Source organism: Lemur catta, chromosome 4 (assembly GCF_020740605.2).
Source record: "Lemur catta isolate mLemCat1 chromosome 4, mLemCat1.pri, whole genome shotgun sequence".
Lineage (NCBI taxonomy): Eukaryota > Metazoa > Chordata > Mammalia > Primates > Lemuridae > Lemur > Lemur catta.
The window spans coordinates 23453646-23470999 of NC_059131.1; the positions used below are offsets into that span (position 1 = coordinate 23453646).

The window sequence follows — 17354 nt, forward strand, 5'->3', positions numbered from 1 at the left end:
GTTTAGGCCTCATGGGGAGCATACAGAAAAGAATTAACATAGCAGGCCTAAAACTGACATCCTTAGAAAGGTCTGCTCGCAAGATTAGACCTGGACTGGTATCTGAGAACTTAAATGACAAACAGTTTCCTACAGTGTTATAAAACTTTCCCTAAATGATGACAGTGGCTCACTGTGCCTAAACTCTGCAAACAATATGGTTTATGTTAAGCACCTACTTTCCTTTTAGGAGTCTGGGATTTTGATATGTGTTGGGCAGAGGGTACATATAGGACTAGTCCCGATGTAAAGCCCAAGCACTGAATTTCTGATGAGCTTCTCTGGTAGACAGCATTTTATACATGTGGTCAGAACGTGTTGCTGAAGGAATTAAGCACATCCTTTATGAGTCCCCTGGGAGAAGACTGTTGGAAGCTTGCTTACACCTGTCTCAAAAAAAAAAAAAAGATGGGTGACATAGACTCTAAATTCTAAAGGACTTCAGATGAGGCTGAGATATATGTAAGAAGTTATCTTTGGTGTTTTGTTGTTTTTTTTATTTGTTTGTTTGTTTTTTTTTGAGATGGAATCTCACTCTGTCACCCCAGGTAGAGTGTAGTGGCGTCATCATAGCTCACTGCAACCTCCAACCCCTGTGCTCAAGGGATTCTCCTGCCTCAGCCTCCCGAGTAGCTGGGACTACAGGCGTGCACCACGGATGGCCAGCTCATTTTTCTATTTTTAGTAGAGATGAGTCTCACTTTTCTCAGGTTGGTCTGGAACTCCTGAGCTCAAGAAATCCTCCTGCCTTGGCCTCCCAGAGTGCTAGCATTCCAGGTGTGAGCCACTGTGAGCCACTGTGCCCCACCAAGAAGTTATCTTTGGAGCCCTATGGAAAAAAGAATAAGTGTTTAAGCAAAGCCTCAAGTGACAAGCCTGTATGGGAGGGCTGGAGGTCAAAATTCAGACTGAAACACTAATGAAGACAAGAAGTGGAGAAAATGAGTATCTGACAAGATGGAGAGGAGGGTCTCAGGATAAAAGAGACTTTCTAAAACCACTGCAGTTGCTAGCAACCACCTTTGAAAACAGACAACTCCTTTTATGTGTCCCAACATTTTACCTGGTGCTAACTAACAGTTCCCATTACTCTGCTTTTCATGTGCACAAGAGTAAACATGCATTGTCTACCATAAATATAGAAATATAAAATTATATTTATAAACCAAGTATTTTGCTTACAGTGCTGACTAATTGCGCCTCCTTATAATCTAGATTGCCATTCTAGGGCATTCATCTAAAATTCTGTATGACCTGACTGTGCTATGCTTCCACAGCGTCATAGCTTCAAAAATCAAGTTGAGCAGGTCGGGTAACAATTTATATTTACACCTACTATTTCAAAACCATGAGCTCATTCACACTTTCGCTGAAGTAATAAATCCAGTGCAAACTAGAAAATCTCAAACTGGTGACTCAGAGTTTTGTGTTTGGTTGGTTGGTTTGCTTTTAAATATTGGGCCAATAGTTCTTAGCCAATAGATTTCACATAAAAACTCAAAATTCTAGTTTTCTTAAAAATTTTTAAAAATCTGGCAACACTAGGTCCCATGTTCCTGAAAAGCAAAAATCAGCAGGAGCTGAGTAACAGCTGTCCTGTTTAATTAGGGGATGCAACTCTTCAGTTACTCATGGTCTCCACCATCATTTACATCATATATGCTTTTTTTTTTTTTTGAGACAGGGTCTTACTCTGTTGTCCAGGCTGGCATGCAGTGGCATGATCATAGCTCACTGTAGTCTGAAACTCATGGGCTCAAGTGATCCTCCCACCTCAGGCTCCCAAGTCACTAGGACTACAAGTCTGTGCCACCACGCCCACTTATTTTTTTATTTTTATTTTTTGTAGAGACAGGGTCTTGCAATTTTGCCCAGGTTGGTCTTGAACTCCTGGCCTCAAGTCATCCTCTCACTCCGTCCTCCCAAAGTGCTAGGATTACAGGCATAAACCACCATGCCTGGCCACATATGCATTTTTGAATGCCCACCATCCTGTTGACTCAAATAAATGACTGAGGCAACAATTGCAAAAAACGGAGGTTTATTAAGCCAAGATTTTGAGGATGCACCTGGGAAAAACATGAACTGCAAACAAGCTGCGACTGGTTTTCAGAAGGAGGGGTTAGAACTGTCAATGTTTTAAAGGTATAGAGAGAGAAGGAAAAAGGCAGGGGGAGGGGGAGGCTGAAGAGGTAGTACTTACATTCTTGTGAGGCCCAAGAAATATACATTTTACATAAACTAAGGGAGTAAAGGGAGCATCAATTATGTAGATGTCCCTGGGTAGGTGGAAAAACGTCTGATTCTCTCGTTTCCAATTCTGTTACCAGTAAGATAAACTTGTAATTCATTATTAGTGTGGGATCAAACAAGCTTTAGTTTTAGGTGTTAGATGTAGGTATAATTTGTATGTCCTTGAGGTTAGCAAGAAATTTACTTAATGAACGATCTGTAGTGTCAGTTCTTCACAGAAGCCTGAGGACTTTACCTTCTCTTTTGCATAGAGTTGAGAGGGGAGGGAGGGGTGTTATGGCCCTGAGACTTTGATTTTCTTTTTAGAACCCATATATGTTATTATATCTACCTAACCACTGTTGCTATTTGAGGTTTTGGCCACTGCATTAGACTATAAACTCAGCTGAGCACGGTGGCTCACACCAGTAATCTCAGCACTTTGGGAGGATCAGGTGGGAAGATCGCTTGCGGCCAGGAATTGTAGACCAACCTAGACAATATAGCAAGGCCTTATCTCAACAAAAAATATAAAAATTAACCAGGTGTGATGGCACAAGCCTGTAGCCCTAGCTACCTGGGAGGCTGAGGTAGGAGGATCGCTAGAGCCTGGGAGTTTGAAAGCTGCAATGAACTATGATCATGCCACTGCACTACAGCCTGGGTGACAAAGTGAGACCTGTCTCTGAAAACAGAAAAGAAAAAAAGTGACTATGAATTTCATTGTATTCTCTACTGTAATCTTGGCACCTCATTCATTGCCTGGTACATTATCTGTTCTTGATACCTATTTGTTAAATGAATGAAAAGATCTGTGCCACACCGTGGACTCAATTCAGGGAAATGTTTGGTTGTTCACAATTATGTTTTTTGCTTATTAACACAGAGATAGGACAATAATTCCACAATTGTTACTTCACTTCTCTCATCCCTCACCTCCAACCACGTCTTTCAATTGGTTTCTCTACTTTAGGTTTTCTGCCTTTTTCAAAATAATTCATGTCCTCTCTAGGCTCTAGATATACCATTTTATTTTACTTATATTTTTTAGCTGAAAAGAGGTCCTTAATATTTGCCATTTGTCCCTACTTCAAATAATTTAATATCTCTCAAACTGAAGGTTTGGAGTTCCTTAGAAGGCAAGTAGGGCAGAAATATCCCAAAAACTATTTGGTAGTAGGCACTGTGGTAAATAAATTAATGGGTTAAAGTGATAAAGTGACTGAATGTCCTGGATTAGTTAGCACAGTACCCGGCTCCTCCTTTTTGTCCTGGTCAAACTGGCCCAGATTCTGTTCAAGATTAAGTGTCCTGAAAGTTCTTACAATCTAAAAACAGGGAGGCTGTCACATTGTGGATAGAATGGCTAAGAAGGTGAGGATCTTCAGACCTGGCAGATTATAAGGCCAGGGTATTATCAAGGCACTATTTTTCTTTCCTTTCTTTCTTCTCTTTCTTCTTTCCCTCCCTCCCTCCCTTCCTTCTTTCCTTCCTTTCCTTCTTTCACAGGGTATCTGTGTTGCCAAGAGGCTGGATTCCAATTCCTGGGCTCAAGCATCCTCCCTCCTCAGCCTCACAAGTAGCTGGGACTACAGGTGCACACCACTGCACCTGAAGACATTATTTTTCTTTTTCCTTTTTTTTTTGAGACCGAGTCTCACTGTGTTGCCCAGGCTAGAGTACCATGGCCTCAGCCTAGCTCACAGCAACCTAAAACTCCTGGGCTGAAGCGATCCTCCTGTTTCAGCCTTCTGAGTAGCTGAGACTACAGCCAAGCACCACTATGCCTGGCTAATTTTTTTCTATTTTTAGTAGAGATGCGGTCTCGCTCTTGCTCAGGCTGCTCTCAAACTCCTGACCTCAAGGGATCCTCCTGCCTCAGCCTCCCAGAGAGCTAGGATTATAGGCGTGAGCCAACTCTCCTAACCAAGACATTATTTTTCTTGACACGAATTTAGGAAGATATTAAATCACAAAATGGATTTGGGACTGAGATATAATTCCAAGGGGCAGAAGATATAGATTTAGAGTGTTGAAAAATGAGATCCTAGGAGAGTGAGAAATCTGGAATGGGTTTATAGGCGTAAGAGACAAAAACAAAATTTGTTGAACTCTGTTAAGATGCAGGTATTCTGCTGAAGGATTTAGATGTATTCTTTCAGTTTGCAATTTAAATCTTATTATGTCTACTTTACAGAGGCGTTAACTAGAATACCAACACCAGTCTTGCTGTCTCTCTATCCCATCTTTTTGCCATACAAAAAAATGGCAAAGGTGCAGAAAAGCCCAGTCCATATTAGGTGCAACTGAACAGCAGAGTGGGAGGCCAGAGGCCAGAAGCCCAACATTTGGATACTCATAAATGAAAGATCACTTATCCTCTAGGAGCTAATAATATATTTATTTCATAATTAATAAAATATAAACAAACCAAGTAAAAATATTATTCTTGAAACCTTAGACTTTTACCTTAAATCACTGAGGTAGTATGTATAATTAACTAACATGTGATGTTAAGAAAGTAACAGACTCTTAGAGCCTCAAATTATTTTTAAAAATGGAGACAATAATGCTTAACTCAAGTAGTGATGATTGAATAAGACAGTAAAAGTTCATCTGTTTACCCCAGAATATGGGTTCAGCAAATGTTAGCAAGTAGTAGTAGTCATCATCATCATTGTTATTGTTGTCTCCTTAAGTATGTTAATTTGCCCTGTGATCAAATTTAAGGTTTTTATGATGCAGCAAAACAGTTGGGAAATGCTATCTTAAATGAAAGATTCTTAAGCTCTTACTTGAACATGAAGCAAAAGGAAATTCTACACATAATCACTATGCTAGATTACTTACAAAGATGGCCACAATAATTCCTCCCATCCCTATATATATGCTTCTTTGTAATGTGACTTCGATACTTTTCTATCAAGATGTGGAGTTTATTTTCCCATCTCTTTCACTGGAGTTGGCCTTGTGACTTCTTGCCTCCTCTTCATTTAGATAAATTCTCACTCTGTCACCCAGGCTGGAGTGCAGTCGTGAGATCACAGCTCAATGCAGCCTCCAACTCCCAGGCTCATGTATTCTTTCTGGCTCAGCCTCCCAAGTAGGTAGGACTATGGGTGGGACCACCAAATCCACTTAATTTTTTAATTTTTGAAGAGACAAGGTCTCATTATGTTGCCCCAGCTGGTCTTGAACTCCTGGCCTCAAGTGATCCTCTTGTCTCAGCCTCACAAAGTGCTGGAATTACAGGCATGAGCCACTGCCTGTCACTTTTGACAATAGAAATGCAGTAGAAATGACGTTGTGTAACTTTGATGTTTAGGTTTTAAGAAGGCCTACAGCTTCTACTTACACTCTCTTGGAAGTCAGATGCCATGTAAAGAAGTCTGGGCTACCCTGCTAGAGACACATGTACCAGCCAACAGCCACAACCAACCTCTGAACATGTGAGTGAGGCTGGCTTGGCTATCCAGCCATTTGGTCAAGCCATCAGATGACTGTATCCATGTGAATGAACCCACCCCCACTGGTCCCCACAAGGTCATCAGAAGAACCACCCAGATGAACCAAATTGTTGACTCACAAAATTGTGAGTAAATAAATGGCTGTTATCTTAAGCCAGTAAGTTTTGGAGTGGCTTCTTACATACCAACAGATACCTAATACAATCATCATGTTCAAATTGTTTTTCAAATTATTCATATATATTAAATGAGTACCATAAGCAAGGCATCAGGCTAGATGTAGAAACTAAGTAAAAATGTATAAAGCATGACCACTGCCTTCAGTAAGTTTACGATCTCTGTCAGGAAGTGATAAAATGTTTAATTAACTATCATGCAGTGCAACATATTTTAAGAGTCATAGAATAACACAACTATATTGTCATAAGAATTGAAAAATAGAATTATTTCCACTGGAGCTGATAAGAAACGAATTTATCAAGAAGGAAACGTTAGAATTAAGTCTTGAAGGACTTCGACAGTGAAGGTAGGAGGAAAGGCCATTCTAAGTGGAAGGAAATTGACTGGAGGATAATTGTAGTCCTGGAAAAGGGTAAATAATGCTCAGAAACTTGCCAGTAGTCCATTTTAGTTAGACTATAGTATAAATGTAGAGGAAATGTGGAAGAACCATTCTTCATTCAAAAAAATATCAAGTATCAACTTGATTCTAGGCACTGTCTACTACTTTAGTACTACATAATAGATAGGAAAGCTGACTGAGCCACTAGTTCAAGATCACACAAAGCGATGGAGCAGAGATTTGAATGCAACCAGTCTGACTCTGGAACCATTTAACCACTCTTCTATTGGGCCATATATTGGCCAAGTTAAAAAGTTAGTTAGTTATGAAAAAGAAAAAAGCTACAAGCATACAAGCACTGAGCTAAATGTCCTTCAACAATTGAATGGTAAAATAAATTGTGGTAAATTCATATGATGGAATACTACATAGCACTGAAAATAAATGTACTACAGCTATAGAAATCAATAGGAAGGAATTTCAAACACTTAAAAATATTGAGCAGAAAAAGCAAATTAAGAATATTTGCAATCTGATTACATTTATACAAAGTAAAAACCAGCCCACACAATTCACAAGTGCAAAGATGTGGAATCAACCTAAGTGCCCTTCAATTCATGAGTGCAGAAAGAAAATGTGGTGTGTCTATATATATACATATACCATGGAGTACTACTCAGCCACAAAAATGAATGAAAAATGTCATTTGCAGGAATGTGGAGGGAACCGGAGATCATTATCCTAAGGGAAGTATACCAGGAATGGAAAACCAAACACCATATGTTCTCACTAATAAAAGGGAGCCAATAAATGGGTATACATCAGCACAAAGTTATACAAAGGACATGAGAAACCAAGGAGAGGGGAGGACAGGAGGGTGGGTGTGGGGTAAAAACTTACCTGTTGGGAACAATTAACACTTTTGATGATGGGCACACCAAAAGCTCTGACTCAAGCATTATACAAGAAATCAATGTAATAAAAACACTTATACCCCTTTAATATTTTGAAATAAAAAATGCATAAAAAGTAACAATCAGGCAAAATTATACAACACATTGTTTATAGGTACATAAATACATTGTAAACTAACACCAATGGCAATTACAGCAACAGGAAAAATAAATAAATGGGACTTGATTAAATTAAAAGCTTCTGCACAGCTAAGGAAATAAACAACAGAGCAAATGGACAACCTATAGAATGGGAGAAAATATTCACAATCTACACATCTAATAAAGGGCTAATAACCAGAATCTATAATAAAAAGAACTCAAACAAATCAGTAGGAAAAAAACAAACAACCTCATTAAAAAGTGAGCAAAAGACATGAACAGAAGTTTTTCAAAAGAAGATAGACAAATGGCCAACAAACATATGAAAAAAATGCTCAACATCATTAATCATTAGGGAAATGCAAATTAACACCACGATGAGATATCACCTTACTCCTATTAGAATGGCTTTTGTCAAAAAGTCCAAAAACAATCGACGCTGGCATGGTTGCAGAGAGAAGCTTATACACTGTTGGTGGGTCTGCATATTAGTACAATCCCTATGGAAAAAAGTATGGAGATTTCTCAAAGAACTAAAAGTAGATCTACCATTTGATCGAGCAATCCCACTACTGGGTATCTACCCAAAGGAAAAGAAATCACTTTATCAAAAAGACACCTGTACTCGAATGTTTATTGCAGCACAATTGCAAAGATGTGGAATCAACCCACGTGCCCATCAGTTCATAAGTGGATTACCAATATGTGGTATATGTATACCATGGGGTACTACTCAGCCATAAAAAGGATGAATAATGCCTCTTGCAGCAACTTGGAAGGAACTGGAGACCATTATCCTAAGTAAATTATCTCAAAAATGGAAAAACAAACCCCACATGTACTCTTCAATAAATTGGAACTAACTGATGGGCACACAAGTGCACAGAGGGAAATAAAAGTCAATGGAAATTAAGCAGAGGGATGGGGGAGAAGGGGAGGGGCAAAAACCCACTTAATGGGTACAATGAACACTATTCAGGTGATGGGCACATTTACAGCCCTGACTCAAACCATGTAACAAAAACATTTGTAGCTCTTTAATATTTTGGAAAAAAATAAATAAAATACATTGTAAACTAAAATGAAAGGCAAAAGAATGACTAATACAAAATTCAGGATAGCAGCTTCCTCTAAAGGGGGAGAAAAGAGGTTGCAATTGGGGAGGAGCTCACAGAGTGCTTCAAGGAACTGATTAATTTTTTAGACTGGATGTTGCTTATTATTTTTAACTTGTACATTTAAGTTATATACATCTTGTTTACATGATATATGTATAAATATAATAGATTTCACACAAGTAGTATGGGTTTCAAAAGAGAGAAGTCAGATACTTGCCTGGAAGGGGAGATCATGAAAAGACAAGTCAGGTTTTCTGGAGGGAAGTCAGGAATAAAAATGAATAGATTTGAAAGAGAGAGAGGGCATTTCAGAATGAGGAACTAGTATAAGCACAGAGGCAGAAAAGTGGAGCAGCAGAAGGGAAACGGAATAGGTCATTTTTGCAATAGCCATGATATTTGTAGGGGAGTATTGGTGGGGAATAATTAGATAAAATTGTGGCAGAATGTGGAGATTCTTGGAAGCTCTTGTGAGGCAGGCATATGTAAACCTCACACTGTAAACAATGGCAACTTTGTCTCAGAATTCCTTAGTTTTAGTTTTAGACAACAAGAAACAATTATGGCTAACTCAAGTTAAAAGAAACAGAGAAGAGAAAAAAAAAGATAGGAAATAGGAAAAGTGAGAGAGAGCAAAGGGGGAAAGGAGACAGGGAGAGAAATAGAGACTGAATCGTTTATTGGATAGGTTATATAATCAAGCGACCAGTCAGGAACCCAGCAGCTCTGGGGATCTCAGTGGGATGACTTGATCGACCAGCTTTTAGAGCCTTCAATTCCAACTACCTTCTGTCTCAGTGCGTCCCTCTCCACCCAAGATTCCAGGTCCCAGAAGAGTTTGATTGAACTAATGTTTGTTTCCACCTTTGTGATCTGGGTTCTGTGCTTGCAGCTCATTAGAATACAAGGCGCAGAGATGAGGAGGTAGTTCCCCAAAGGAAGAGATGTATAGTAGATTACAAAAGGGAGGGGGACACAGTGTTGATTCTTCAGTAAACTACGTGATGGTTACTGTGCAAAACCTAAGAATTCCCTTATTTGAATAAATTAATTCTACAGATTAGACATCTAAACACCTAATAATCTAGTTAAACCTCTGAATTCGCTGACCCCATCACATCGAGCTAACATTTTTTGTTTGGGGTGACCTGAAGTTTGTCTCTACAACTGCTTTCCTCTTAGATAATAATTCCGATTAATAGATTGATACGCATTGCTTCTGAAATGGATCAATTGTCCTTTGCAGAAGATCTGGGTCTCTTGGCTGAACACGATGAAAGAAATAAAAGAAAATGATAACGCTGCGATATATAGGATCTGCGACCTAAGCTAGGGACCCCAAACCACAATTTCCCCTTGCGTGGGTTGATTACCCAGGTTCCCTACTGGGAGGTCCCGGGGCAGAAGAGCCGGCGGAACGACGGAGCCCCGGGCCGACGTGAGCGAACTGCACATTGGGAACTGTAGTTCTGAGGGTAAGGGTCGAGCGGCGGGCGCCGCACACGCGCACAGGAGCTCAGGTCAACAAAGACGGGGCGTGCGCGCGCCGGAGAAAGACACGGGAGAACGTGCGCGTGCGCGGCCGCCGCTCCGGGCTATCAGGCGGCTGAGAGGACAGAGGAAGAGAGGGAGGGGCTGGAGCCGTCGACAGCTGGAAGAGGCGAAAGGGTTGTGCTCCGAGCTGCGGAAGGAGAAAGGGGCGGGGCCGGCGGGCCTTGTGTGGAGGTGCCGAGCTCCTGGGGCCAGCGGGAGCTCGGGCGCCTGTGGCCCTTGCCGTCGCAGTGGCCGCCGCCGTCGCTTGGTCCCCGTCGGTCTGCGGGAGGCGGGTTATGGCGGCGGCGGCAGTGGGAGCTGTGAATGAATTCTCCGGGTGGACGAGGGAAGAAGAAAGGCTCCCGCGGCTCCAGCAGCCCGGTGCCTCCCAGGCCTCCGCCTCCTTGCCTGGCCCCCGCCCCTCCCGCCGCCGGGCGGGCCCCTGCGCGCGAGTCGCCGCATAAGCAGAACCTGTATTACTTCTCCTACCCGCTGGTTGTAGGCTTCGCGCTGCTGCGTTTGGTCGCCTTCCACCTGGGGCTCCTCTTCGTGTGGCTCTGCCAGCGCTTCTCCCGCGCCCTCATGGCAGCCAAGAGGAGCTCCCGGGCCGCCCCGGCGCCGGCTTCGGCCTCGCCCCCCGCGCCGGTGCCGGGCGGTGAGGCCGAGAGCGTCCGAGCCTTCCACAAACAGGCCTTCGAGTACATCTCCATTGCCCTGCGCATCGATGAGGACGAGAAAGGTAACGGGGGCTGGGGGGAAGGGGCGGCGGCTTCGGGAAGAAAGCGGTGGGGTCGCCGTGGAGGGCAACACCTGCGTCCCTTTCCTGAGGGAAGGGACGCTGCGCCCCCGAAATTAATTTTTCCCGGGAGACTGCTTCCCCACAAGTCAGAGCCTCCTCTAGGATTCTCAGTTAAACCTCTGTACCTTTTCACAGAACCCCAGCTATGGACTTTGTTTCAGACTCCAGCCTTCCCCCACACTTGTGCATGACCCAAGTCACTATGAGACACGCAGACGGGCTGGTGACTGTGACAGTTGTCCTAGAGTGACCACACGGGTCCTTTCTAGCACTGTAAACAATGTGTGGCTTCCTCTGAGCCAGGTTTCCAAAAGGTTTTGATACCGAAGAAGCTGTGCCTTGTTATAGGCTTTTAATGAAAATAGAGTACTGTAGTGTTAGAAAAAAAAGAACTTAATTTTGAAAGGAATAGCTGCAAATGATTACAGTTGAATCTGCATTATTTTTAAAAGTTTCGTAAGTCATTTTATCAATATTTTTCAGTAAAGTTATATTTTAGCATAAAACTTTAGCCCCTGGTTGTTTTGATTTTAATCAGTATTCCAAGGTACCCTCTAAATTTCTAAGTTGAAGTGTTAAATGAATGAATTGGATAAACTTATACATATCATTTTACAATAAAACCTACAATGAAAATTTAAGTTTCTGGATGAAAGTGAGGATTACCATATCTTTCAAGTTTCTTTTTCTTTCTTTGTTTTTTTTGAGACGGAGTCCCACTCTGTTGCTGGGGCTAGAGTGCAGTGGCGTCCTCATAGCTTACTGCAACCTCAAACTCCTGGGCTCAAGTGATCCTCCTGCCTCAGCCTCCTGAGTAGCTGTGACTACAGCTGGATGCCACCAGGCCCATCTAATTTTTTCTAATTTTAGTTGCCTGGCTAATTTTTTTTTTCTTCTTCTGTTTTTGAGTAGAAATGGAATCTCACTCTTGCTCAGACTGGTCTCAAACTCCTGACCTCAAGCAATCCTCCCACCTTGGCCTCCCAGAGTGCTGAGATTATAGGCGTCAGCCACCGCACCCAGCCCCTTTAAGTTTCTTTTAAGTTAACATTTTTAGTTTTCTTATGTGCCAGGCATTGTGCTATTAGCTTTGCATGTGTTATTTAATCCTCACAGTAATCATGTAAAGTGTTATTGGTATCAGCATTTTACAGATGAAGAAACTGAGGCTTAAAGGATAAAGCAGGTTATTCCAAAGCTATGCTATTAGCTAATGATAAACTTTTTATGGAAAATGATAAAGTTAGAGGAAGGAGTCTTATAATATTTAAAAATTCCCTCTTTTAGTCCTTACCTTCAGTGTGCTGAGATCTTGCTTTTCCCTCTCCCAAAGAACCTTTCCACTACTCAATTAGGTACTCACTTGCATTGTCCGTTAATGAAAACAAGAGCAATCTGCACTTCATTCCTAGTGTCTCTCTCTGCTACCAACACCAGAATCTGTTCTAGAATTTCATCCCTGTTGACACCTATTTCCTTTGTGGGCCCTGGAAGTGAGAAGTAGGATATAGGGAAAGAGGCAAGTATTCATGCTTTTGGAGTGTCAAGGACAGAGTGGAGGTTAAGAGAGTTCAAGGAAGGAGACACATTTAAGAAAAGAAAACTATGTGTTTGTTTTTGTTAACTGCTCCATTCTTCACCACCTCTTAGGAACATCCAAGATCTCTTGGGGAGAATGAAGAGGGGGGCCATCATCCGTTCCTAGAGAAGCATTATTTTATTGCAGTATCCTGTTACAGTAGAGTTCTCTGATCAGATGTTTTAGAATGGAGGGATATGTTTAAGGGTAGCTTATTTTAATTGTTGTATTTAGGAAGAGAACGTCAGAACGTGCAGGGAAATTTTGGTTAATGCTGGGTGATGGGAGTTAGGAGATAGAATAAGAGGAGAGATTAAGGAAAACCTATGTATTTAAAAAAAAGAAAAAAAGATCCTGGGCTCTTAGGTCTGAAGAGAAAGCAGTTCCACGTGAGGAATAAGTGACAGAAATAAAATTCAGACCTTGGGTCTCATGCTGGTAACTTACCTTGAGTATCACATGTATGCTTATATCTATAATACTTAAATCCTCTTAATTTTTAAAAATGTTTTCAGTGATCTGTGTACCATTGTGTTTCACACTCTTTCTACTGATAATGTTTCTGTTCAGTTTTTTGATTTATTTATACTGTGTTTTGTAAAGTGGACATCAGAGTGGCTTATGATAACTCTTTAGTTTGATTGTGTTCTACAACTGATGCTATCATATGCCAAATTAAATTTGAAACAGATTAGTTATACATTCATTTTCCTTTAAAAATGAAGTAAAACTGACTTTATATTGTTATGATTCTCTTCAGTCATAAATTTTTTCTTTAGCAGATTGAAAATTTTTATACTTTACCCTTAATCCAATAGTTGAAAGAGAGTTCACATATGAAGTCAGTTTGCCTCTCAGCCATCCTTGACAACACAAAACTTAATGCCAAGAGAATTTAATTCTCCCTCTTTCCCACTGCATCAAAATATATATGAACAAATAGAAATGGATTGGATAGGCAGTCTTCAAAGGTTTCCTAATGCTGTGGTGAACTGTTAAGGAGCTGTCGTTGCCATGCCCTGCCATTCCCTTAATGACTTGACTTAGCTTCTAATTGTACTGAAAGCCACTTTATTTCATCAAATAAAATAGACTATTTCAGATTGTGGTGGTGTTAATTAATTGAAGCATTTGGTACCTAGAAATGATAACTACCAAATTAAATCTCATTTTAATAAAAGTGTATAAATGTTGTGGTTTATATGGTGACTGTTTATTCTGAATTTTATTCTTACGGCATACTCGAATTTCCACTGAATTTTTATAAAGGCCTAATTTGTCTGAAACCAGCTACTTTAAAAGAGAGGAATAACACAGCAAGTTCTATTTACCTAATATAAGAACATATGAGGTTCATTTATTGGTTATTAGTTAATTTGCACAGCTTTGCATTCTAGTTGATACTTGAGAAAAACTTTATCTCTAGTGAGTTGTGTTAAGACATTTGTTATGTGATGAATAAAATGTATGTCTTATATTTTATGTATATTATATATCTCATTTTTCTCAAGGAGCTAAATACTTTTGTAGATATTTTCTTTAATCATTGAACCTCCTTAGAAGATTGATAACCATTAATATGATATCCGTGTTATATATGGAGAAACTAGATTTAAAGAGTGGACGCAAAGTAACAGAACCAGGAACAGAATTTAGGTGAACAGGCTCGTAATATTACACTTTTTATTTTATACTAAACAGGTTTTCTATTTTTTTTTATTTTTTAAATTTTTGACTAGACTTTGAAGGCAATAAACAAGTTTTCTATTTTGTAATGCTGGTAATGGGTTGCTTGAAATACTTAGAGGAAAAGAGAAGGTCGTCATAGTGGTTCTTTGGATTAATCAGAATATGACCTAACATGGTCTGCATGGCTACTGCAAGTAGATAAGCCTGAGATCCCCTGAGTAATACAGTGGTGGAGGTTCTTTAGGTATGGTCTGATTTCTCAAGTATATAGGACTTAACAGTAAGGGCCCAGTATGTTGTATGGAAGAGAGCGAGCCAGTTTCTCAGGATATTGTAGGAGCTGAAGAATCTGGCATCAAGAACAGAAATTGGCTATATATGGTACTTGCGTATTGTAGTAGGTGCTCAGTAAATGAGAACTGTTATTAATTCAACTATACTTTTAAGATTAGAGCCTCTGGAGGTATGTTAGAACATTGTTAAATCTTCATACTAGTTTCTATTACTGTTTTTAGGATGCAGTAGCAACATAAATGAGATTTGGGAAAGAAAAAGTATCTAAAGAGTGATATAAAAGAAAAAAACCTGTGCTAATTGTGACCCTTAGACATTTAAACAAAAACCCATAGATGGAAGCCTCCACCTAACCTTACTCCTCACTTAGTATCCCAGCCTTTTATTATAAAAGATTTAAAATGAATATTTTATTCTCACATATGAACATGATACAAGCTCTTGATGTAGAATTTGAAAATATAGAAAATATACAGAAGGAAATTAAAATTACCCACCACTCATAATAAATTGAGAAGTTCTTTCAAGAAAATAATTTGTAACATTCTTTTTTTTTTTTTTTTTTGAGACAGCCTTGGCTAGAGTTCTGTGGCCCATAATGTCAGCCTAGCTCACAGCAACCTCAGACTCCTAGGCTCAAGCGATCCTCCTGTCTCAGCTTCCCAAGTAGCTGGGACCATAGGCATGCACCACCACACCTGGCTAATTATTCTTTTTTTTTCTTTTTTTAAAATTTTTTATATATTTTTTTCGTGTCATCTTTCCTCAGGGGCCATGCTAATCTTCTCCGTATCGTTCCAATTTTAGTATATGTGCTGCTGAAGCAAGCACATAATTATTCTATTTTTAGTAGAGACAGGGTCTTGTTCTTGCTCAGGCTGGTATGGAACTCCTGACCAAAACAGAAGGAGGTTGTGGACCGCAGTTCTAAATCGTGTACTTGCAAACATATATCTTCTCTCTATCCCAAACTACCCTTATTTTGACTCTTCTTGTGGCAATCTGGGTCCTACTAATTAATATGTAAAAGAAGAGATACAGTAGATAATTTGCAAATTAGTCTATTTATCTCTATTTAAAGATGGATATCAGTATTTCTGTTGTTTAAACAGTAGTACGTACTAAAATGAAACAGTGCACAAATATAGGAAGTGAAAATCCTCTGTAATCTTAACACTAAGAGAGATGATTAAGTTTCCTGACTCTTTCTACTTATATAACCATAAATATTTATTCATTAGAGGAAAAAAAACATATACAGAATGATCTGTGACCCTTTTTCGCTTAATGTACTTTGGTACTCTTTTCATTTCAATATATTTGGTCTTCCTCATCTATCTTTTCAGGTTTGTTTTTTTTTTTTGAGACAGTCTCACTCTGTTGCCCAGGCTAGAGTGCCATGGCGTCAGCCTAGCTCACAGCAACCTCAAACTCCTTAGCTCAAGCAGTCTTCCCACCTCAGCCTCCTGAGTAGTTGGAACTACAGGTTGTACTGCCACACCAGGCCAATTTTTAAATTTTTTGTAGAAACGGGATCTCACCATTTTGCCCAGGCTGTTCTCAAACTCCTAGGCTCAAGCAGTCCTCCTGTCTTGGCCTCCCAAAGTATTGGGCTTATAGGCATGAGTGTGTATGCCCAGCCAGCATAGTGTTTTCAAGGTTTATCCATGTCATGGCATGTATCAGAATTTCATTCCTTACTAAGGCTGAATAATATTCCATTGTATATATATCACATTTTGTTTATCCATTTTTGGACATTTGAGTTGTTTGCATTTATTGTGAACAATGCTGCTATGAACATTAGTATATAAGTATCTGTTCAAGTCCCAGCTGTCAATACTTTTGAGTATATACCCAGGAGTGGAATTACTGGGTTATATGGTAATTCTGTGTTTAATTTTTTGAGGAACTGCCAAGTTGTTTTCTATAGCAGCTGCACCATTTTGCATTGCCATCAGCAGTGTACAAGGGTTCCAGTTTCTCCACATTTGTTTTTTTCCATTTTTTAAATTCCCCTTTATATGCTCCAGTTATTCTATCTACCAACTCCTGTTTGCCCTGTTGAAGTTGAGAACGTGAGGTGAGGGTCAGAGGGGAAGATATGTGGCTATCCTGGGTGAGTCTCATTAGGGGCCATACTTAACAAGGATACCAGAGCTCAGCCTTACAGATTCAGATACTCAAGATACCTGCAGGGAATGAGATGCAGGGAACCAACTCAAACTAACTAGACTCACAGAAGCCTGATGTACAAACCATTTGCCACCTATTTCGGGGGGACTGTTTATTTCTATGACTAGAACTTACATTTGTTAGGTAGATAGCGAGGGATTCTGGGTCTCCTAGGGGCAAAAGCAGGTGCTCTTGCCTTGTTGCAATTGTCCACCTGGGAAGAAGGACAAAGCTTGGCCCCAGGCCCCCATCTTGGTCCGGCCCCAGGCCCACATCTTGGTCCTGCCCCGCCCTAATCCTCTCCCAAGCGACTGCCATACCTGGGGGAGGAGGAAATACCCTATGAATGTGCTAATCATAACTTAGCATGCCAGCTGCAAAAGAATTCAGAGGACTCTCCAGCCCATGGGCCAAGCAGCTCATTTTTTTTTGATAATAGCCATCCTAATGGGTATGAAGTGGTATCTCATTGTGGTTTTGATTTGCATTTCCCTAAGACTTGTGATGTTCAGCATCTTCTCATGTGCTTATGGACCATGTGTGCATCTTCTTTAGAAAAATATCTGTTCATGTCCTTTGCCCATTTTTAATTGGTTTTTTTGTTTTTATGTTGCTGAGCCATTTAGTAAATATTTTAAACTCTCCATCAAACTGCTCAACTCTGCCATGTAGTGAATGTGATCCAGTAAAGCTTTATGTACAAAACCAGGCGACTGAGTAGATTTGAATCTTGGGCCATACTGCTAATCCCTGCCTTATGTAATGTAGTTCACTTGTAGATCAAATATTGGCTAATAATTTAAAGTACAAGT

At 40.1% G+C, this 17354-nt stretch overlaps 1 protein-coding gene and 1 non-coding gene across 3 annotated transcripts in view; one reads left to right on the plus strand and one right to left on the minus strand.

Annotated features, from left to right (window-relative positions):
- Positions 1-10047: 10047 nt before the first annotated feature.
- The window catches only part of SPAST (spastin), a 59020-nt gene continuing 51713 nt past the window's right edge, over positions 10048-17354 (plus strand). For both annotated transcript variants that reach the window (XM_045549342.1, XM_045549343.1), the window contains exon 1: positions 10048-10745. In XM_045549342.1, coding sequence (XP_045405298.1) covers positions 10331-10745 — 415 coding nt within the window. In that variant the 5' untranslated portion in view covers positions 10048-10330. The remainder of the gene's footprint in view (positions 10746-17354) is intronic.
- LOC123637569 lies at positions 15096-15198 on the minus strand. Its single transcript, XR_006734937.1, has one exon. It is a non-coding gene; the product is annotated as a U6 spliceosomal RNA (small nuclear RNA).